The sequence below is a fragment of the Trichechus manatus genome, unplaced genomic scaffold (assembly GCF_000243295.1).
Source record: "Trichechus manatus latirostris isolate Lorelei unplaced genomic scaffold, TriManLat1.0 scaffold00117, whole genome shotgun sequence".
Lineage (NCBI taxonomy): Eukaryota > Metazoa > Chordata > Mammalia > Sirenia > Trichechidae > Trichechus > Trichechus manatus.
In genome coordinates, this window is record NW_004444053.1 from 9182412 (window position 1) to 9206562 (window position 24151).

The 24151-nt window shown below is 44.6% G+C and overlaps 1 protein-coding gene across 2 annotated transcripts in view; it reads left to right on the forward strand.

Moving 5' to 3' along the window:
- Window positions 1-1521: 1521 nt before the first annotated feature.
- CD247 (CD247 molecule) overlaps window positions 1522-24151 on the forward strand; it is an 82472-nt gene continuing 59842 nt past the window's right edge. Inside the window, exon 1 of one of the 2 annotated variants that reach the window (XM_023738486.1) lies at window positions 1522-1734. In XM_023738486.1, coding sequence (XP_023594254.1) covers window positions 1677-1734 — 58 coding nt within the window. In that variant the 5' untranslated portion in view covers window positions 1522-1676. The remainder of the gene's footprint in view (window positions 1735-24151) is intronic. The other variant, XM_023738485.1, reaches the window with a different exon arrangement.

Genomic DNA, 24151 nt, shown 5'->3' on the forward strand with positions numbered 1-24151 from the left:
GATCCCTCTGGGCATCTGTGCAAGCCGAGGGTGTAGGCTCCAAGCTGCGCAGCACCGCCCAGCCAGAACGGGCTCCCAACTCAAGAAAAGGAAAAGAAAACACACAAACAATTCAAAATAAACAAACAAACAAAAGCCCTGGGATCCCACCAGCATGGCAGCCCAGACTGGGAAGCAGCTCCACACCTGAACAGACCTCTGCAATCCCTAAGGAAGAAGCAAAGATGGCTCATGGAGCCAGGTATTTGAGTAAAAGGAGGGGAAGGTGGTGAGAGGTAAGGAAGAAATCAAAAGAAGCATAAAAAAAGCAGCAACAAATGGCACTCAGAGAGCCAGCCAGTACAGGCAGGTGGAATCCAAGCGGCCAGTGCTTCCCGGACAAGAGACTGTGGCCGTGGGAAGCAGAGAAAGCTAAGTCAGGGTGAAGAAGGGTCGGGGGTGGGAAAGCATATATTGCAAATTACCAGTTGTTCTGTCTCCCTCTGGAAGCTCCATGAAGCTGCTTTCTCATACCCCCTACTTGCTGGTGTTTGATAGGAGTCCAAGATGGCAGATCTGCGCTGCATTAGCTGATAGGGGACCTCTGCATGAATCTCTCCTCGCTCTCTGTTCTCTGTCAGCTTTCTCACTCCATTGGTGTTTGGCTGAGTTCTTTATCTCTTCATTTGATGTTTTAGGGTTTCAGGATTGCTGTTTTCCCTGTTTGGCTTAGTTTTTCAGATCTTTGCTGTGGAGGGATGGTGTGGTGCTTCTGCCTAGAGCGCCATTTTGCCAGAAGTCCCCAAGAATTATCTTCTTAAGAGAGAGTCTTTCTATTCAAGAGTAGGATATACCTTTCTATTTACCTAAGTCCTTCATGTGTCCTTCAGTAGTAATGTTTTAAAGTTTTCTTCATATAAATCTTACACTTTTTTATTAAGTTTATTTCTTGGCATTTGTCTTTTTTAAATCACCACTGTAAATTCCTCCAATGTTTAAATATTGACAACTAAAAAGTGTTTGAAATACTACAAGCCATCGAATTTCAAACTCAGGCCAAATTCAGATCTGCAACTTCAGGTCTGCTCCAGCTCTTTACTTCATGTAAGGAAGGCAAAGATGTTGAGTGACTTTCTCAAGGCCACACAGCAAGCTGGTGGTAGAGATGGCACTAAAGCCCAGGCAATCCGTCTGTATATTTAGCCTGCCTCTATAGGATCGCTATGAGTTGGAATTGACTCAATGGCAAAGGGTTTGGGGTTTTTTTTCCCCCTTCTGAATTCATAGCTCTGTCATTTAACCAATCTCTGTAGAATATTTGAGGGGCTATAAAAATAGCAAGGGTTCTTGCATGCGTTGGGCTCACCAATCCAGATAGGAACTAGATAAAAAACAGACAGGAGTTAGAAAAAGGAAAATAAAATAATTTTTAAATGAAAGAAAAAGCCAAACACAGGCACACACACACACACACCCCAAACCCTCAAACCTCCAGAGCTTCCTGCCTGTGAATCAAGAGGGTGTGTGTGAGTTACTTGGCCTTGTTGGCAGGTGCTTTCTCAAAGGCCCCATAGCCCTCCACTTCCTGAGGAGGCAGCAGCAGAACAAAGCCAACAGAGACTTCTTTTCTCTTCATCATCCCAGCCACTGCTGCCAGAGCCTCTGCCTCCCAGCACCATCCTGGGGGGAAAGACAAGATGAAGTGGAAGGTGTTTGTTATCATGGCCGTCCTGCAGACACAGTTCCCAATTACAGGTAAGGCCGACTGGACGATGGCAGGGAAATTTTAGAAACTCTTTGTGTGTGTGCTGGAGGGGGGAAGAGGTAATGGTTTGAGGAGCTGATGTCTCCTTCGAATCCTATCCGCCCAAAATCAATGGGCAGCTGAGCAGGGAGGGGTACTGGTGTTGGCATCTGCTTTATTACAGCCAAACTGGGCGTCAATTTAGAGCCAGCTGCCTAAAATATAGATTATTCCACTGAGAGAAAAGTCTGTGGAGGGGAAAGATGAGGAGGAAGGAAGCCGAAGAATAACTGAGGCAGACCCAGTGTGGAGAAAAAGAGGAGGATTATTTAACAGCAGCTGGATGGGATCAGAAAATGTCAGCCAGACCGCGTTTCATGCTGCAATGTTTTCTAGTCTCTATGTCTTCTTCTTTCACCTCTTTGCTGTTTCCATTGCACTGCCCTTTCCTTCTTCCTTAGCCAACAAAGAACATTTCACTGGTCAGACAAACAGGGTCATGGAGGATAGCCCTGACTAGCTCTAAAAACCTGGATGGGCCAGGGACTAAACGGGGTTGGTGAGGAGAGATGTGGCATGTGTAACAGGCACTGAGTTTGCAGCTTCCGCGGAGCACTTTCCCACCTCAGAGCTTTAGGGGTCCGTGTCTGGGCTCAGCCCCGTCATGGCTGCCCCTACACCCCACAGCCAGGGCTGCCCTGTGACACACCCTTCCCAGGCCCAGTGACTCACCCACCACATCTCACGCAGCTCTTTCTCTGAAGCCAAAAAGCCAGAGATGCCGACGGAACATGGGGGACAGATGAGAGGACATGACTTGTTCAGTCACCTCCTAGGGAGGCCTCTACCATTGAGGACCACAAATGACACCCATGTGGCCTGAGACAACACCTCTACAATTTCCCCTTGAGGAAAGGCTGCAGAAAGAATTTGAGTTGATGTCGTCTCTCATTTCTTGCCCAGTTAAGTCACTTGTTCCCCAAACGTTTGAAAGCATCTACTTTATACTAGGTGTTTCCATTTGCATTTTTTTTGCAATAGAAACACCCAGATCTTTAGGATTAAAACAAGTAATAACTCAGTCTCCAGTAAGGGTGTCTCCCTGGGAGAGAGCCTATCATCACCAGGGTCTGAGGCTGGAAGAAGGGAAGATGGCATCCAACCAACAAGACAACGTCCTCCTCACCTCATTCCAGTTCACGGGAGCCTGACTTTTCTACAAGACTTTTAACTTTTGCCATGTTTTCTAGTCCAGATCATGAGGAGGAGGAAAACAAGTGAAAAAAAGACAAATTTGACTGTCTCAGAGGGTTGATGTTGTAGCATTTTTTGCAAGAAATGAGGTAGGCTGTATCTGAATATAAAGAAATAGGACCGAAAGCCACCAACAAAGTTCGTTCCTCCACTTTACAGCTAACCTCAGAGTAGGAGGGTGTTTAGCGACAATGTTGAGATAGGCAGGACAAGCCACTGGCACTTCTATTCCTACCAGGGAGCACACACAACCCCCGCCTAGCATCTCGGGGGCTCCGAGGGCTTGAGTGATCAAAGAGTTTTCTGTAAGATCACAGCTCTCTTCTCAGAAAAGCCATGGTTGGTATGAGTCACAATGAGCTGCTGGGTGAGAGCACCAGAGGGAGCCCAGAGCAGCCCATCCTTGTGTGCAGGTGACAAGAGGATCCATAACACCATTACAGCCTGAGAATATAGTGATTTCAGGGGGAAACAGCTGATGGCAACAGCGTCAGACTCTGGCTTTGGGCTGGGGTACTCCGAGTACCTCAGACTGCACCGTGAGGAGCATTTACCTCCAGCTTCCTCAATGGCGTGTACCTGAACATTCTGTCTGTGTTGGGCTTTGGGGCCAAGGCAGGGGCAAAGTGGAGTTAGAGAAGTAAATGAAAGGCTGCCTGAATGGTGTCCCCCAAGGATGGTAAACCAAACTTCAGGCAGCAGACAAGATGGAGGCCGTGCCCCATCTTCACAACTAGCATACCAAAAAAAAAAAACAAAAAACAAACCTGTTGCTGTCGAGTCGATTCCAACTTGTAGCAACCCTGTAGGACAGAGTAGGATGGCCCTGTAGTGTTTCCAAGGAGCAGCTGGTGGATTTGAACTGCATACAGGAGAAAAAAACTTTAGATTGATGGATTTTTCACTTTTCAATCATACTTGCTTTGCCTTTGTGGATATTGAAATTTCAGCCATTTTTAGGTAAGCCTTCTAGACAAAAGCTTTCCACATTGTCCTGGGCTAGAAACAGGTTGCAGTGAAGACAAGGGGAGACCTAAGGAGGACTCTACCACTGAGGACCACAAATGACACCCATGTGGCCTGAGACAACACCTCTACAATTTCCCCTTGAGGGAAGGCTGCAGAAAGAATTTGAGTTGATGTCGTCTCTCATTTCTTGCCCAGTTAAGTCACTTGTTCCCCAAACGTTTGAAAGCATCTACTTTTTACTAGGTGTTTCCATTTGCATTTTTTTTGGAATACAAACACCCAGATCTTTAGGATTAAAACAAGTAATAACTCAGTCTCCAGTAAGGGTGTCTCCCTGGGAGAGAGCCTGTCATGACCAGGGTCTGAGGCTGAAAGAAGGTAAGATGGCGTGCCTAATGGCAAGGATACACATTCACCTGCACAGCCCTCAGCTCCTCAGTGCCTCCAACGCCCTGCTTCACAGCCACCAAGAAGTGCCCAGTGGTCCATGCAGCCTTTGTCCTTTCTCAGGTGAGGAGATACAGCTCTGACACAAAGCCTCAGGAAATGCAGACTCCCTGGGTTATGAGTGGCTCTGCTTTTAGGGAGGTGGCTGGACATGGTTGAAAGAGTCAGGCCAACCACAGATGGAATCCCAGTGCTGCCACTTCCTACCTGTGCAACCTTGGGCAAGTTACTTAACCTCTCTAGGCCTTGGTTTTCTCATTTTTCTCATCTTTAAAGTAAGGATAATAATAGCTCCCTAGCCGAGTTACAAAGACGAGAAGTGAATGTAAAGTGCCTGTGACATAGTGTTGTTGTTAGGTGCCGTCAAGTTGATTCCAACTCCTAGTGACCCTATATGACAGAGTAGAACTGCCCCATAGGGTTTCCTAGGCTATACAGTGCGGATCACCAGGTCTTTTCTCCCATGGAGCAGCTGGTGGGTTCAAACCACTGCCCTTTCAGTTAACAGCCAAGCACTTAACCATTGCACCACCAGGGCCCCTTTGCTACACAGTGGACAGACAATAAATGGAAGTTGTGTTATTACTATTATTACTTCCTGGTCTGGTTTCTTCTACTCAATGGCCAGCAACAGAAGATAGAAACATATAACTGGGATTCTTAATTTGCTCTCAGTGGTGTTGCAAAGCAGCAGTGAGCACTTTCTCTATCTGTTGAAATCCAACTCATCCCCTTTTGATTTACGAGCACCCCTAACATCTCAGGAACACAACAGTGACTGCGCTGGTCAGCCGGATCGCTAATGAGGGTCAAAGCTTTGGCTGTTTGTCGGATCACCATTACGTCTACTATTTTTATTTTTTACATTTATCTGTAGAGGAGTGTTCCCCCAAAGTGAAAACTTGTCTAAAAATATATATATTATTAATAGTTAAGAGGAGGAAATTAGAAACAAAATCCACCTGGTTGTCCTTGGTCAGGGTGGCCACCGGGTTTTGGTGTGTGTGCCCAGTGAGTCAGAATCGACTCAAAGGTAACTAACAACAATAGCACAGTGAGTGACTGGCTATTTAAAGCAAACTTCTTGAACACCTAACCTTTGCTAAAATTACTTGGAGCTGGATTCGAGGGAGGTGTTTAGGTGATGCCAGTCAAGTTGTTCATTGATGGCATTTTCACCAGTGGTTTGATTTGCCCTCCAGGCACCTGGCTGTGCTCATCTCAGAGAGTGACTTAATTTCTCTCCCAAGGCATTTCTCAGACTTTCTGGACTAGCGATGACTTCTGCCGCTAAACATCCCCCAGAAACAGTTGTGGGGAGCTCTTGCTTGGGTGAATAACCACTGCTGTATTTATTTAGAAATTCTTTTTATTTATTGCTCCTCTTCTTTAAAAAAGTAGATTCAATTTTTATTGGGAGTACCCTTTTCCTTTAAAGTCACCCAGCATTGTGACTCATGTTTTAGATAGAAGGGTCCTTGCACCATTAGAGTTGTCTAAACATACTTCAGGAATCATTTTCTCCTAAGCCAGGTTTTTTTGGTCAGCTATTGGCTAAATAAATAGCAAGGATAGTTCAAAATAAATTTCTTAGCTCTGCTTGGGCCAAGGCTAGTTCTTATCGACAGTAGAGTGATGGTAGATTTAGGAGCCTGGGTGGCACAAGCTGTTTGAGACCAACTACTAACCTAAAGTTTGGCAGTTTGAACCCACCCAGGCCTGTCGGATGGCTTCTGTGAAGATTATAGCCAAGAAAACTCTATGGGACAGTTCTACTTTGTAACACACCGGGTCATCACGAGTTGGAGTCAACTCAAAGGCAACGGGGTTTGTTTGGATGGTATATTTAATAAATTTGAGAATTTGGTCAATTTGGTTAAAAAAAAGAAAATTGAACCAGTCATTTGACCTGTTAGGTGAGCTGAAATGATCACTACAGTCACTGCATGCACACAACCTTGTTTTCCAGCCTAAAACACAACTCCAAATTCCCTGAGAGAAAAGTTGCCTCCATCTTGTTCACGGTTGTATCAACAATGCTAGTTGTTTCCATATGATTAAACTAACTTAATGGTTTATCTTGGAGGGTTATTGGGTTGGCTTTATTTTGGAACTTTCCTCTAGAAGGCTTAGTATTAGACAGTGTACATTAAAAACAAAACAGAAAAAGAAGTTAACTGGCAGAATGGGTGGGGTCAATTGAGCGAATAAGATGATTCAAAGTGAGTTGCGAGGACTCTTTAAGATAAAATTCCGCTGTTATTCAAATTTTCTGGTTGAATCTTAGAGAATTTCTGATATTTGATTATTTTGAACCTACAAAAGTGGTAATTTCATTATTCAACTGATCTCAAAAACAAACAAAGATCTCACTTTTCTGACTTGGTTTTAAGAGTAGGGAGAAGTAGAAAATAAACAAAGCCATCACAGTTGGAGACTGTTAACTAAATAAACTATTAAACTAATGAAAGTCACCAAAAAGAGGAAAGGTTTGTTGGTATGGCACAGATCACAGCATCCAATTGTCCAACTGCTTCCAAATAGGGGAGGGGAAAAAAGGCAGGCTATCAAACCACTGGAGTCCGGTTTGGTCCAGGTTACTAAATAAATGCCCCAGATGGCTATCACTTTCTTTCCTCTCTTACTTTTATATATTTTTGCAAAAATATCATAAAATCATGGAAGAAAGTTTAAAAAAAATTGTTAATCCATAATCTTACTATGCTAGACCATTAACTTTATCATGTTCCCACCTTTTTATTCCATCCTAATTTTTTTTCACAAGTGCATACAAATTTTTTATAGTTGTAATCATAAAAAAATAGTTTCTTATGCTTCCTTTCCCCTTAATATTTTATTATAAGCATTTTTTTTCAGGCCTAGCTTTTATGATTGTTTTTATTGCTGTGTAAACTTTCATAGAGTATATACCCTATATTTTCTTCACTAGCCCGTTATTTTGAACATTTGGGCCGTTTCTAATTTTCATTATTATAGCTAACCCAGCAAGAAAATCTTTACGCATATAGGTTTTTGGATTTCTTTTGAGTTACTTCCTTGGCTCATTTCTCCAAGGTCGACAATTAAGAGAACAAGTTAATGTGAAAGAGCATTTCATAGGATACTCCAGACTTCTGTTGGAAACAGTTCCCTTGAGGAAAGGAGGGTTTTTTTTTCTAACTCTCTGTGACCATCTACAAGTGTTTCTGTCTTCTCTGGAGGAGGCAATATGGTGGAGGGAGACAGGAGATTCACCATCAGTACATTGCTTGCCTTCAGAGCCTCGTTCTTCCTCTGTAAGAGGGCAGCAGTAATGTCTACTTCGCGCAGACTAGTGTGGATTGGAGAGACTATTCCGAAGTGCCTACACACAAAAGGTGCTTAAAAAACTGTAGCCAGTATCACGCATACCTGTTTCCCAATCTGCAAAATAGGAAAAAAAAACCACTTTCCCAGTGTGATAAAGCAAAAAACAAAAAACAAAAAAAGACGCTTGCCGTCGAGTTGGTTCTGACTCATGGTGACCCCATGTGTGTCGGAGTAGAACTGTGCTCCATGGGGTTTTCAATGGCTGACTTTTCGGAAGTAGATTGCCAGGATTTTCTTCCAAGGCACCTCTGGGTGGACTCAAACTTCCAATGTTTCAGTTAGCAGCCAAGTGCGTTAATTCTTTGCATCACCCAGGGACTGCAAAGTAGAAACACTGGTACTAAAACTTTTTTCCTCTGTCGTGAACTCGCAGTGTAAACTTGGGCAAGAAATTTCTCTCTGGGCTTTAGTTTTCTCATCTATAAAATGTGAGAGGGTTGAACACCTTTTCAGCTACAAGATGAATTGTGTACGGCCTTGAAGTTTCTAAGAACATCATGTTACCTAGTCTACTCCCATCCCACCCCAGGTGCAGAGAGTTAGGAACCTAAACTTTATTCTTCCCTGAAACTCCAAATACGTACTTTTTTTTATCGGGACTCTGAGCTTATCACAGTATTTTTAACTGTCTAGTGGGAGCTTCTGTGGTGAAAATTCCAAGGGCGAAGTCAAGCACTTTCTGGCTTGTCCAGTATACTTGAGCATTGCCTGCAGATTTATTGGGGGCCACCAAAGGGCTTTGCTGGTGAGAGATGACTCAAAGAGAAAGCAGATTGCTGCCGGAAGCAGCCAAAATGCAGTGGTGGAAATGTTAGGAGCGTCCACTGTCCACTTTGCTTGCCTGTTAAGGTTTGTGCTGCTCAGCAGTAATTTTCAGCCTCAAGGGGAAAAAAAGAAATAGAAAGCATTAGAACTAGGACAAGCAGGGTCCTTGCCCAGTCCAGACTGCCTCTGTCTTCATCCGGTCAGCCATCCCTTTGTGTGGACGAAGTGCTTTCCAAAGCCTCCACTTCTTTGATCCTTACCCTATGGCAAGTAGTGGAAAGAAGTCGCTGTTGTTCTCAGGTTCCGTGGAGTTGGCTCTGACTCATAGCAACCTTGCGGATAAAGGAACAAAATGTTGCCCAGTCCTGTGCCATCTTCATGATTGTTGCTATGTTTGAGCCCATCGCTTTGGCTATTGTGTCAATCCATCTCATTGAGGGTTTCCCCATTTCTGCTGACCCTCTGCTTCACCAAACATTATGTCCTTTTCTAGTGATTGGTCTTTCCTGATGACATGCCTAAAGTAAGCGAGCCAAAGTCTTGCCATTCTCGCTTCTAAGGAGCATCCTGGTAGGATTCTCTCTTAATAAACGAAGAAAACGAGGCTCAGAGTTTGGTGATTTGTCCCAATAGACCCAGGCCCCAAGCATGCCTCTCAAATGCTCGCTGCAGCCTCTCTGTGATGTACTATCATTGCCTGCTGACTGAATTCTGAGGCAATCTTTTAGAGGAACACCCCTTAGTAATTCTGTCAGTTTGTTCTCTCAGTTTTCGAAGTAACAAATAATGGTTTGCTGAAGATCCTCATTTAATATACATGTTTCTGCTCAGTATGAAATAGTTGGTTGTTAAAACAGAAGTATGTTTTTCTCTGACACATTACCGTCATTTGGAACTCACATTTTCACCAAATATGGTGAATCTATATTTTCCATTTTAGTCTTAATGAATATGTCTACTTGGGAGCTTTTCTTGAGGAAGATGGGCCTTGTTTGTAGTTCAACCCTTTCCTGTCTATTTATGCAGGTACCCCCACCTTACACGTAGGTGGGTTCCTGACACGCTTTGTGTAAATTAAATCAGATTTGAGAGGTTTTGACCCTTAAAAATCGCCTGTAATTGATCTGTTTGGTTAAGAACGTATCGTCACATGGTGTATCAAATGTTCTAAAAGAATAGCACATCATTACACAGACTCTGAGATGATATTTGGTCTTTTATGAAGTCCTTGAGGAGTGGGAGAATTGCCTTTGAATGACAAATGTCAATAATCAAGTCTCAGTCATTTATGCCAGATGTCCGCCTCGGGCCCACTTGCATCTGCCCAGGCTGGATTCAGGGAGCGCAGAGTGTTTTGCTGTTGGCTGGAGCAAAGCAAACCACGATAAGAAATCTGATCTTCAGAGCGAAACACATGAAGCATTTAAGGACCGAATATCTGAGACTCTTAGGTGTGGCCACCCTGAAGTTGACTAGGAGGCGGCTTGGGGAAAGGAGTATTCAGGAGCTTCAGCAGGACATTTACAGAGGCAATAAGCAGTAGGCTTGTAGATTTAGCATTTATCAGTTGCCATCGAGTAGATTCCAACTCATGGCGACCCCACGTGTGTCAGAGTAGAACTGTGCTCCATAGAGTTTTCGATGGCTGATTTTTCAGAGTTAGATCACCAGACCTTTCTTCCAAGGCACCTCTGGGTGGACTGGAACTCTTAACCTTTCAGTTAGTAGCTAAGCTTGTTAGCTGTTTGCACCACCCAGGGACTCCATTTAGCATTTAGGATTAAGCGAATCCCTGCTCTTTACTGCTGTAGATACTAGAAAATCAACTGTGTGTTCTAACATTTCACTAGTTCCCTTCCATGCAGTATTGTACCGGCTCTAAGACATAATGTGGGTGACAGCTCTAAGTTAGAACTGTCTTTTCACCATCCAGGCTGTGAGTGATGATGGAGAAGAGGTGTTATAAGGGACATAATAGAAAAGACCACCTGAGGAGGTGGGAGGAGTTTGCAGTCTGTTGCCACAGGAGGCAGACTGGCCAGAGCAGCCTGTTCCAAGTAGAGGGTGGCTGAGCCACGGGAAACCACCGTGGGAACGACACGAACCCAAGCCCCGCCATATGGGTTGTAGCTGTAGTGTGGGTGCTGGCGAGTGTGTGTGCCAGTACATGGGTTTGTGTGCTCAGGTGGGGGTGCAGGTGTCTGTGTCTGGCGTGCATGTGCTGGTGTGTGCTGCTGCATGTTGGCGTGTGTTCTGGTGTGTGTTCTAGAGCGTGCATGCACGTGGGCATGCGTTAGTGTGTGTGGTGCATCAAATGCTCATCCGGATGCTGACAGATATGTGCTTATGTCTGCAGGTATGTGTTTTCGCGTGCACTGATGAGTGGTTTGTGTGTATGTTGGGTGTACTTAAGAGGAAGTTGGTGGTGGCAGGACAGCTCCTTAGAAGGAAGGACAAGTGTTGCTTGGGCTTAAAGCTGGCCATCTGGGTAGGAGAACAGCAGGGCTGAGGTGGCACTGAGCTTATCCCAGAGATTCTGTGGAGAAGATAGACAGGAAAAATTCTGTCCAACCTGGAATCTCTGGGATCATAGAGAGGTGGGCGCAGTTTGTTCATAGATGCATTGGCTTCCCAGGTTGGTGAGGTCCATTTTCCCTCAGAATTCTCCCGTGTCCTAAGTAAGCCTGGTGCCTGTCCTTTGCACCTCCCTTCCTCCTAGTTCCCTCTACTTAAAATGCTGATTTTACCCCTATCCCCACCTATGGAAACCCTGTCCACCCCTTAAATTCAAGCTCAGATGCATGGGGATCTCCCATACTCCAGATGCACTGTTGACATTATTATCAGCATTAAAATAGACAGTGGAAAATTGTTTTTCTCAGAACTCAACGTCAAAGACCCAGCACAAATAGCTCCTTATGGAAACTCATTGTGGACACCCAGCATACACATAGTTCCAGGAACACTTACCCATCAGCAGAAAATATTACCAACTCCTCAAATTCTCACCAGCTCTTCTTACAGTGGCCATACTATGTGGCTTGGCTAAAAGCATCAAAATGCATTAAATGCTTTTTTTTTTTAATTTTCTGCCCTTAGAATAGATTGGCAAGCAATCCAATAATGTGGTAGCTGGTGACATAATTTGGCCACTAAAGAGTTGAGATGACTGTACCGATAGTTATTTTTAATATCTGATTATTCAAACCGTCTGGTCAGTCACTCAACTATCAGTGAGTGTTTACCAAGCACCTTTCATGTGCCCCAAGTCAAACAAACAATCCTGCAGACAGTTGGCCCAACCAGCCCACTGACTAGGCTAGTGTCCTATAGACAGATATGGAGTGATTGAGAACCCAGTAAGTAAAAGAAAGTATCCCTGGTCCTATTACTCACATTCTCAGCTTTTATGAAAAGTCCTAATTTGCCTGCAGGGTGGCTTCTTTATGGTCTGGTCTAATTTTTGTCATTTTGTGGGCCTGTGCTAATTTCCATGCTGAGTTTAGTAGCAAAGGAAGTGCCTATCACGGATACCACCCAGGACTGTTTTGGGTTAGGCTAGAGAACTTCAGAAAGGCCCTCGCTGATTTCCTCAGAGTAGAGAGAAATCTTTGTCTCTTTTCCCACTTTAACTATCAACGCTTCCAAACACAGGCCTATATAAAATATACAAATGCTTTCTGGACAAAATGAATCTTTTCCGTTTTCTTTGGGTTTCAGTGGGAACAATAAAGATTGAGCTACAAAAGGTTGGCAAAGAGGATTATTCTCTTTCTTTCTATTAAGCGTAGAAGCTTCAAAGAACAGCTCAGAAAGTCAAATAATTGTATCCACTGCTGCTCACCCATCCATCTCCCTGCTGACCTGGTCTGTGAAATCCTCTTTAGAAACTTGGCCAACGCTCACCTAACCAGTGCAAGTGCGGCATTGTTAAATGTCCCCATCCATAATTCCACAGGGGAGGCTGCCGTAGAGCAAATTCCTTCCATTCAACAGAGCGCCTCATCAGGGAACAGCTCTTTGAAAGTATGGAGTGTGCTTCTAATTTTCAAAGCTTTGTAATCTCATCTTGAAGAGGAAACTACTTGGAAACCAGAAATGGATTGTGAATAGATTCATAATCACAAGCTTTTCTAATCCAAAGGGGCCAATGGGTGGGGCATGGAAGGAATGATTTAGGGAGCAGGTTTTGATATTTAGGGCAATTGCTTGATGTCTTTCGTTTGAAAAAAAATTCGTTAGTTACTAGCAATGACTCTAAACACAAAGCCTCAGACTTGAAGCTGATCTAATTCCTGGTTTGGTTTCAGACCATCGTTTCCTCAGAAAATTCCTGTCTGCCATTTTGAAGAGTACAAAATGGCGCCTAGTTGCTAAGGGATAAGGAGAGGATTTGGCTATTTAGGTTTTTTTAATTTGAGGTTGGACACTTTCTAGCAGCAATTAAAAAAAAAAAAAATCATCTTCCTCCCAAACTGGCCAATCATCTAAAATTCAGTGCAGAACGATCACCAAAGAAAGACGGTATTAAGCTGCTGGGTCCTCTCTACAGTCAGAAAAGAGGCTTAACTTGCTTGATTCTGGATGTTCTCCCCGTATGTTGTTGTTGTTGATGTGTGCCATCGAGTCAGATCCAACTCATAGCAACCCTATAGGACGGAGTAGAACTGCCCCACAGAGTTTCCAAGGAGCGGCCGGGGCATTGAAGTGGCCGACATTTTGGTTAGCAGCCGAGTTCTTAACCCCTGCGCCACCAGGGCTCCTTTCTCTGTATAGTCCCTATCAAATCCAGACTATTTCTGCCACGGTCCTTCTCCACCAAGTCTGACCCCGTGTCATCATCTGTCTCTCATAATCTCCACTCCTTCTCACTGAAGGATTAAAAAAATAATCCTCTCCAAGTGAATATACAGTAAATCACATTTATGGGATTTTGAATTACGTAAATTTAGAACAGTGTAACACAAAAAAAATTGCTAAAGTCTCACTTTATAAACAGTGTTCAAAATAATATGAGTTTTACATTTATTTCTATGAGAAATCAATCCCAAATTTTTCAAAGTCTTCAGAAAAGCAGTTCTCACATAAAGTGTAACTACACTGTAGTCAGAAGTGGCTTGTGGTAATATCATTATTAGGCTGGGGTGGGGGTGCGCAGAGTGCGGCTGGGCCAATACGTCAGAATCATGGGATATTTGAGCTCGAAAGGATCGTGTTGTTGTTCTTGTTGTTGTTAGGTGCTATCGAGTCAATTCTGGCTCATAGTGACTCCATGTGACAGAGAGAACTGCCCCATAGGGTTTTCTAGGTTGTAATCTTTACGGAAGCAGATCGACAGGTCTTTCTTCCTCAGAGCTGCTAGGTAGGTTTGAACTGCCAATCTTTTGGTTAACAGGCAAGGGCTTGACTGTTGCACCACCAGGGCTGTTTAGAAAGGATTATAGATACCTTCAAGTCCCAATTCTGGATTTTACCAGGGAAGAAGTAGTAGCCCAAGAGATTAAGAAACCCACCAATTGTCACACAGTAAGCAAGTGGCAGAGTCAGCACTTGAACCAGGACTTCTGGCCATCTGTCCTTTGGGCCACCAGGCTGCCCGGTTGTAAGTAAATGGTGCTTGCTGAGCTGGCCACTTGGGCCTCAGGTGTGTGTACAAGGCATCACGGTGGAATGGCAACCACAAGCACAGCAGGTGGCTGGGCTGTGTTAGCTCAGCCTGCCCACCCACAAGACCCGGCAGCGGAAGACCTGCCACCTCCACGAGCAGGCGAAAGGCATTCAGCTGTTCCTGGGAGTGCCAAAAGGGACTGGGTCATCCCTACAGTGAGGAAATCCCCTGGGTGCTGCCAGTGCTGCTGAAGAGCCTCACTCTCCCTGCACTCAGCTTCTACAGGCCATGTACCCATTTTCCTGAGATTGTCCCTTAGTGCTGCAGGCCCTGACCTGCCCACCTACGGGGCGATGGGCTGCCTGAGAGCAGAGAGCAGTCCTAGTGTCCTGCTTCACGTGAGCTGCTCTCCTGCAGCCTCCATGAGAAGAGCAAGTCAGCGTTGCACCCAGAACCCTTTCAGGAACGAGGCAGGCAGGTAGATGTTGCTGATTTTGTTAGCTGCTGTTGAGTTGGCCCCCGACTCATTGCAACCCCGTGTGTTACAGTGTAGAACTGCTCCATAGAGTTTTCTTGGCTGTAATCTTTATGGAAGCAGATCACGAGGCCTTTTCTTGTGCGGAGCTGCTGCCTGGGTTCAAACTGTCAACATTTCCATTAGCAGCCAAGAGCAAATCACTTGCACCTCCTAGTCTCCTTAGGCAGGTAAATAGGCACAAAGAAAGAGAGAAAGGGAGACACAGAGAGAGAGAAAGAAAGACACACATACCGGTAGAAGTTGCCGTCAAGCTGTCTCAGACTCATGGTGACCCACTGTGTTTCAGAGTAGAACTGGGCTCCATAGGGTGTTCAATGGTTGTTTTTTTTTTTTTTTTTGGCAGTAAGTAGATCACCAGGCCTTGCTTCCAAGGTACCTCAGGGTAGACTCAAACCTCCAGCCTTTCAGTTAGTAGCCAAGCATATTAACTGTTTGCATGACCCAGGGACTCCTCACACACAAAAATAAATACTGTTGGAGTGCTTTTTGTGTATATAGATATACAATAAAGGTTTGATAAATGAACAAATGACCTAAATGCCTTGCACTATTAACGTATACAGGTTTAGAGAATGTCTCATGGCTTAATTACACCTCGATAAAGCTGTTTAAAAAAAGAAAATGTCAGCCACATAAAGGGGGCCTTCACTCACTAGATGAGGTCCTTGGAAAGTGTTATGCAAAAGAAAATTAATAACACTTAAAATATACTTGGGACAGTGTTATTTAAAGGAAGATTGTGGTTAAATCATTTAGTATGCAAAGACTCATTTTCTAGTTTAGTTATATTTGTGAGTGAATTTTCATTTATTGGATTTTTGTGTAATGGACACACGTGTTAAATTTTCTTAGAGTAAAACATGCCGGGGTTTTCCTGTCAGTCGTTTGCCAATGGATGAGATTCTTAAGGGTGGGCAGGATCCATCTCTAAGTCTTGGAAGATTTCCTTTTAGGGATTTCTGTCAAGCTGACTCTACTTGACACTCTCCCCTTTCCCCCACTTAGCCTGGCATCCCTCCTGACAAGGAGGAGTAGATAAATGCCTTTTTGTGCCAATAAATCAATGGCATCTCTGACTTCTCTGCTGACACCATCTAGGACCATGGTGACCATAAGGACAGTGACCCACTAATTCTAGGCCCTAGTAGCCAAACTCTCCTCTGGTTGTGATAAAAGAGTTGTTGTGGAGTCAATTCCAACTCATTGTTACCTCATGTGTGTCAGAGTAGAACTATGCTCCATGGAGTTTTCAATGGCTGATTTCTCAGAAGTAGATTGCCACGCCTTTCTTCTGAGGTCCCTCTGGATGGACTGGAACCTCCAACCTTTTGGTTAGCAGACAATTGCGTTAACCATTTGCACCACCCAGAGTCTCTGGCCTGCTGATCTACTTCTGAAAAATCAGTCATTGAAAACTTTGTGAAGCACAGTTCTACTCTGACACACATGGGGTCACCATGAGTTGGAATCAACTCGACGGCAACTGGTTGATATTTTTAGGAAGAGTCTTGGCCAGTGACTGCAGGAGCTGGTGTATAAGTACCCAATCTGCCTTGCCCCTCAGGTGGGATAACTGTGAGATACCTGTCCTATATTGTTTCCCAGAATGGGCCGGCATGATGAAGCTCTGGTAGTTGACAATGGTAACTAGCTTGATAGTGCTCTCTTTATTGATTTCCTTCCCTTTCCTGTGTCACTTCCCCACATATCTATCAAGGTATCCTGGGATCATCTCCCATATAAACTACCCGCAGTACAATCTTTGTTTCAAGGTCTGCTTCTGGAAGAACCCATACTAAGACACCTTTTTAAAGATGGCACCTCAGAAGTACAGCAAGATTGAGGAACTTTCCTAGAACCATGTAACAATTTCATGCAGAAATAGTGATTTGAGTCAACATTTTATTTTCTTAACCTAAACACAAGAATATACATTCCAACTTCCCCTAACACTATCTGGTCGAGTTGTTCCTATGATGGTTCAATTTATTTGTTTTGCACATTGCTTGCTGATCACCGTGATGTGGTTCAAAGCGGAGAGGGAAGAGGCATGCTAATACACAATAAATTCGCAGGGGTCTTTGCCATTGGACGCCATTGAGAGAGCCTTGGTGACACAATGTTTAAGCGCTCTACTGCTAACCGAGAGATTGGCAGTTCGAACACATGTAGTGGCTCTGCAAGAGAAAGACCTGGCAATCTGTTCCCATAAAGATTACAAGCTAGAAAACTCTATGGGGCAGTCCTACTCTGTCACATAGGGTAGCTATGAGTTGAAATGGACTCAACAGCACCTAACAACAACCATTAAGAGAAGGGTACTTCCAGAAGAAGGCAGAGATGTTCTTTTCCAGCTTGGTTGACTATCAAGCCCCTGCTGAAATGACTGGTATAGACACAGATCGTGGGATTGCTGAGCTAGCTCGGTCTCCTCCCCTCCTCCAGAAGATGGAATAAATGCGTGTCAGAAGGGAGGGTGCCTCCCATCTCGGGAGCACCGGGGTTGCCCTTTAGAAAATCATCGCCAGCACATTCTGCAATCTCGAAATGAATCGAAATGGTAATTCAAGCAGCAGGGCTGGTTCTGGATTTTAGACAGTTCTTCTACCTTCTCCAGAAGCTTCTGTGCAAGCTGCAACTCTGGCACAGTGATCTGACCTGGCAGAGGGCCCTCACCGGAGGAGAGGCAATGGGGGCAGCCAGCCCTGGCCCCTCCTGCCTTCTGTGTGGTCTCCTTGGGTGGTGAGGGAAACAGAAAAGAAGTTGTGTTTCCAGGTCACAGCTGCCAGGGGCCCCAGCTGTGAGGGCGGGTGGTTCCAGCTCAGTTCTGAGTCAAGAAATGCTTCAAGCATGTTCTCCTTGGGAAGAGTCACTAGGAATTGACCATTTCTCCATAGAGCTTTCTGCAGTCTGTGAGCATTTGAGAAATCGACGTAGGTCCAACTCTGACTCATATGAAAAGCTTGTGTGTGTGTTTTGTTTAAGAATAAATGTTAATTCTAAGGGAGTCCTGCTGTTTTACAAAATAGGAATATAGGCCAGAGCTAGGAATGACCTTGATCTTCCATTGCAGGAAGATGGTGTGTGTGTGTTGGGTGGGAGGGCAGAGGTTGGGAGACAAAGGAAGGACAGGATCTTTTAATCTTTTAATTAATGGATTCCCTGGGTGGTGCAAACATTCGGCTGCTAACCAAAAGTTTGGAGGTTCGAGTCCCCAGAGGTGCCTCAGGAGAAAAGCCTGGTGATCTGCATCCAAAAATAATACTGTGGAACACAGTTCTACTCTGACACATGTGGGCCGCCATGATTTGGAATCCACTCAATAGCAACTGGTTTTGATGAGAAAGAATATATATTTTGGTGATTTCTTTTATCTTTCCATTGTTGTTGTTAGGTGTCGTCAAGTCGGTTCCGACTCACAGTGACACTGTAGGACAGAGCAGAACTGCCCCATAGGGTTTCCAAGGAGTGGATGGTAGATTTGAACTGCCGACCTTTTGGTTAGCAGCCAAGCTCTTGACCACTGCACCACCAGGGCTCTATCTTTCCATTAGCAACCAGCATTTCAGGGAAGCTCTGGATGCATAGGGTGTGGGAGACGGAGAGGAGGGTGCCCTCACTGGAAGCAGCTCATCTTCATTCAACTGCTAGGAAATGGCCACTTCCTTGTTGAGGGAGAAGGTCACTCTGTGAGGTCCAGTCCTTGGCAAGGAGCCCCCACTTGCTCCACTGATTTGGGAGAACCACATCCCAACGAGGAAAGGTCTTCATTTATTCCAGGTTCCTTCCCCTGTTGCCAACATTTCCACTTCCCTTTAACTTCCATCTCTAGTGACATTTATCCCTTGCCTGTGGCACACCCAGTGGCACAGCCGAAGAAAGACCTGGCGATCTGCTCCCATAAAGATCACAGCCTAGAATACCGTCTGTCACATGGGGTCACTATGAGTCGGAATCGACTCGACAGCAACCACCAACAACAACATGACACAGCTGGTATTTTCACATATGTTCCCATCCTGTAACTCATTTAATCTTATAACAACCCTGTGAGATCAGCATTAGCACTCCATGCTAAGGGTGAGAAAAGCAAAGATCTAAGAGACAGGACTTGCAGCTGCTGATGCCAAGTCTGAGCTGCTCCTCTGGGTGGAAGAGGCTACAGCGAGGCTACACATGCCTCTGACACATGTCATCCCATAAGACTGTAAGACAGATCTGACTCAGGCCCTCTTGCAAGGGCACAGTGACCACCACCAAGCCGTCTGCAGCCAGCACCTGCGGTCAGCTCCTGAGGCAACCGTTTGCAGTTGCTCAGGTCCCACCCACTCCTGTGCAATGACAGGTTGAATGTCAATGAGCAAGGGCTGCATGTAAACATTTAATGGCTATTTTCAATCAGTCCTGGGGAAAACCTGTTCTCTGTCCAAATCTCCTTCCCCAGGGCTAGCTGATCATGACAATGTGTAACACAAGCTCTGCTTATGTGGGGAAGGTTTTTTTCTCAGAATCTTCTCCATCCTTCTTCAACCTTTCCACCTTCTTCAGGTTTGCTTTGAAGCCCAGCCAAGACCCCGATAATCCCTCCCGTCACTGAACTCCCTTGCAGCTCATGGTTGCGAGCATGGGTTCCAGAGTTATATTTTGCTGTTATTGTTGGTAGCCAGAGTCGGCCCCTGATTCATGGAGACTCATACACAACAGAACTAAACACTGCCAGGTCCTGCGACACCCCCATGACTGTCTGCAGACGGAACCGTTGTGATACATAGGGTTTTCATTGACTAATTTTCTGAAGCAGATCACCAGGCCTTTCTTCCTAGTCCATCTAAGTCTGGACACTCCACTGAAACCTGTTCAGCATCGCAGCGACATGCCTCCACCGACAGATGGGTGGTGGCTGAACATGAGGTGCATTGGTTGGGAATTGAACCTGAGTTTCTCATGTGGGAGGCAAGAAATCTACCACTGAACCACCAGTGCCTCACAAAGAGTTTCACTTACTGAGTTCAAATTCTTCCTTCAGTTCTTCTTGGTGTATGTCTTCAAGGCAAATAAAGACTCTCTAGATCTGGGGTTCCTAGTCTGTATAATGTGGATAATAATATCTACCTCAAAAGGGCTTTGTGAGGAACGAACTTCATAATGCAGGAAAAATGTTTGTCTCGGTACCAGCAGACAAATAGTCATTACATGCTGGCCTCTAAGATCACTGCACTGACCTATCGTCAGTTGCGGGCTCATATCATCATCTAACTCTTGTATTTTTAATTAGCTTTTCATGTAGTTACACTTGTTTCCTCAACTGAAAGATTCTTGAGGCAGTGACCCTGACATTTATTTCTTTGCAACCCCTATATAAAGGAACCCTGGTGGTGCAGTGGTTAAGAGCTTGGCTGCTAACCAAAAGGTCAGCGGTTCAAATCCAGCAGCTGCTCCTTAGAAACCCTCTGGGACAGTTCTACTCTGTCCTATAGGGTCACCATGAGTTGGAATCAACTCCACGGCAATGGGTTTTTTGTTGGTTTTGGTTTGGTGGTACAATGGTTAAACACTTAGCTGCTAACTGAAAGATCGGCAGTGAGAACTCTCCCAGAGGCTCCAAAGGAGAAAGACCTGTTGACCCACTCCTGTAAAGATTACAGCCTAGAAAACCCTATGTGGCAGTTCTACTCTGTCACAATGGGTCGCTATGCGTTGGAATTGACTTGATGGCACCCAACAACAACATATACCTAAAATATTTACCATTGCCCCCCTCAAATGAGAACTCAGTGGCTAAGCTGGAGTCAGCAAACTTTTTCTGTAAAGGGCAAGACAGTAAATACTTGAAGTTTTGTGGACCATGCCATCTCTGTCACAACTACCCAACTCTGCTGTTGTTCGGCAAAAACAGCCATGACAATTCATAAATGAATGAACGTGGCTATGTTCCAATAAGCTTTATTTACAAAAAGAAGCAGCTGGCCAGATCTGGCCTGCAGGCCATACTTTGCCAACCCCTAGTTAGAGCAACGGGCTCAGAAGTCAGATTCTTGGGTCCAAAGCTATGTCCACCATTTCTCGTGCCCCAGCCTTCCATCTCTGCATCTGAGAGGAGGCCCTATCAGTAAGCCTCTGTGCACCCCACCTACTCCCATCCCACAGCACCAGGGAGACACACTGAGGGGCCCATCCTAGGACAGCCACACAGCTGGAGTGGGTGGTTGGCTTCACTGAACTATTGGTACAGAGGCCACCTTAAAGAAAAAATAACACGTATTTGTTGGGGAAGCCCTCTCCCTCGAGTGAAATGGAAAACTCAGTCTGCACTTGTTATTATTTTCTGTTTTGCTCTGTTCGTACATATTTAGTCATAAGAGTCTCTATTCTCAGGAACTCACCACACATCGCAATGCGTAGTTCATAGCTCATCCGTCCTCCGAGTAATTCTGCTCTGCATAACAAGCCTTTACAGGCAAGGGGGGCGATTATGAGAAACCATGTGTCAAAATTGCTAAGAGTCCTTTGAGATCATCAGATAAAAGGTACACATACAGCCATCTCTCCAGTTCATACCAGAAGCTCCGGTTATAATTCAAGGATGGAGTATTCTATTTAAAAAAAAAAAAATTATAACCCTTGAAATTGCATTGATTTTGAAAGCAAAAATCCAGCATCCTGTTAAGGAAAGACAAAAACAGACTAGGCTCAAATAGCAGTAAGTGTCTAGAGCAATGTGGTGAGAATTATTATAGGGCCGTAAAGCATTAGGTGATGTCAAGATTTTTGTCACTTGGACAATGACAAGTTGCATCCTAAATACTGTCTGCCAGATCACCTAAAGATTCTTCATTGTAATGAGGTGTTTTCCTCTTAGAGGTTAAATTTTCCATTCCTGATTTTAAACAAAAGAAAGGCCAAGTAAATTTTATGGGCCACTCTTGTATAAAGCAAACTGGAAAAAAATACACGATGCCCACTGACTAGTCTTGGAAGCAATAATCTCCTTTGGGTCATGAATAAAATAAGTTGGGTTCAATATTTCGGTTTCATTATATAGAGAATATTTCTCTAGTGCAGCAAAAGAGACAGAATATCACCTGGGAGAAGCTTTACATTGGCACCAATAATGTGGGAAAATCTAATAACGAGACCCCACACACCCCATGGAGGAGAAACCCTCTGAGTGACAGCCATCGCCAGGTGCACAGTTAGGCACACTTTGTAGTTCTGCCAAGTGCTTTTACATAAATTACTTCGTGAAAAACCCCTCAGCCCTGTGGGATGGGTAGGTATATTTTGCTGATGGAAAAACTAAAGCTCAAAGAAGTTACATAATTTGTCCAAGGTCCCCATACTAGTTAGTGGTAGAGTTGGAATTTGAATTCCATTCTTCTGGATCCAAATCCAAACTCTCCCACTACACAGTTACATCTGGGCAGGTTATGTATTTATTTGTGGCTTGGAGTGGAGGGGTAGGTGGGGGCCGGGGTAACCTTATAGAAAAGAATACGCTGTACTAAAAAGTTTGCACATGAACTTCCATTATTACACATCGTTTTCATTTTCTGTTTGTTTTCCTCTTAGAGGTTAAATTTTCCATTCCTGGTTTTAACTCAAAGAAAGGCTAAGTAAATTCTATGGGCCACTCTTGAATAAAGCAAACTGGAAAAAAATACACAGTGCCCACTGACTAGTCTTACAGGATGTAGACACCCTTGGTCACAGCTAAATCTTGTGCAGTTTAACCTTGACAACGATTTCCCAGCAATAAAATAACTGCTCTTTCTGATACTTGAGTAATCTCCAGTTGGGTCAAGTCACTCTTGAATGAGTATTGGAGCAGAGTTTCTCAACCTCTGCCCTATGACATTTTGAGCCAGATAATTCTTTGTCATGGAAGCTGTCCAGTGCATTGTCAGATGTTTAGCAGCATCCCTAACCTCTACCCACTAGATGCCAGTAGCACCCCCAAGTTGTGACAACCCAAAATGTCTTTAGACATTGCCAAATATCCCCTGGGGGGCAAAATTCCCCCAGCTGAGAACCACTTGCTTGAAGTCATCATTTTTTTGGTCAGTCACTCAGTGATGGATTAGGCCGTGATGGATTATCCAGTCTGCTTTCATTTTGGTCATTGAAATGATGAACACAGGAGTCTGGCAATCGATCCATTGCTAAGCACTTTCCCCCCAAATTAGTTGAAATCTCAGGGTTCCCTGTGAGCGTGGCTTTTGGAATGGCTCTTCCCAAGGAGAAGAACAGCCATAAACCACAGAAAACAACGGTTTGAGCATTGGATGTCCCCAGTTGTTCAGCGCCTCTGTCTGTCTTCCATCTGAATTTCCGTTGGTTTGAGCAGGAAGTGGAAAGTGCATAGATTTATAAGACAATCACACCTAAATTAAAACTCTAGCTTTATCGCAACTTAGCTATGTGAGCTTAGGTGAGTTATTGACCTCTCTAAACTGTCTTCTCCTTTATGAAATGAAGATAGCTATGCCTATCTTGAAGAGTTATTGGGAGAATTAACGATAATGCATGTAAACAGCCTAGATAGAGCTGGGCACAGAGGACTGATTTAATAAATGATTTCTATTATTATAAATGAATGAATGAATGAATAAAAAGAAAGGCCAAATGGAGTGCTAAGGTGTCTCCATGGGAAACGCTGGTGGCTACATCCATCTATGGCTGATCCCAAGGGTCTTCTGATGACCCCTGTGGACGCTTAGAGGCACTCTCCACCTGGCTCCACCCAACGTTCCTGCTTCTCTGACCCTTGAGGGACCCAAGCATCCAGAACAGAAAGTTAGGAAGATGTGGATTCATGTAGAAAGATGCCAAAGCATTGTTGGTTTCAGCAGTTGATCTCACCTGGGGTGTGGAACACAAGTTACTGAGCCATGGACTGATAAGAATGTGAACAGATGGGCAGGTAGGAAGGCAGCTTTTGATCCGAGCAGCATAACAGAAGCTACTGTCTTTTGAAAAGGCTGGGGAAGAGGCTAAAGGACAGGAGGGGTGGCAGAAAGATGTGTCAGCCTAGGATACCCAAGACTAAGTTACTGGCACCCATTACCCATCAGCACTAGTTGTCAGAGAGTCAGTTCCAACTCAATGGTGACCCCGTGTGTGTCAGAGTAGACTTGTACTCCTTAGAGTTTTCAGTGCTTAATTTTCTGGAAATAGATGACCAGGGCTTTCTTCTGAGGCACCTCAGGGTGGACTCGAACCTCCAACTTTTGGTTAGCAGTTGAGCAAGCTAACCATTTGCACCACCATCACCTGTCAAAAGCAGGGTTTATAGTAGACACCAGGGAGAAGGGGCCAGGCCTACAGCAAAATATTTGGTCAGGGCAGCCCTGGGTGAAACTATGAAGGAGACTTTTTTGGGGGCTATCCCTCTTTCCTCTTCTGTAGCATGGAATCTGTGCTTGGGAAAGACCTTTGTCCCAATCCCCTTATTTCACTGGCCCTGAGAAGGGAGGTGGCA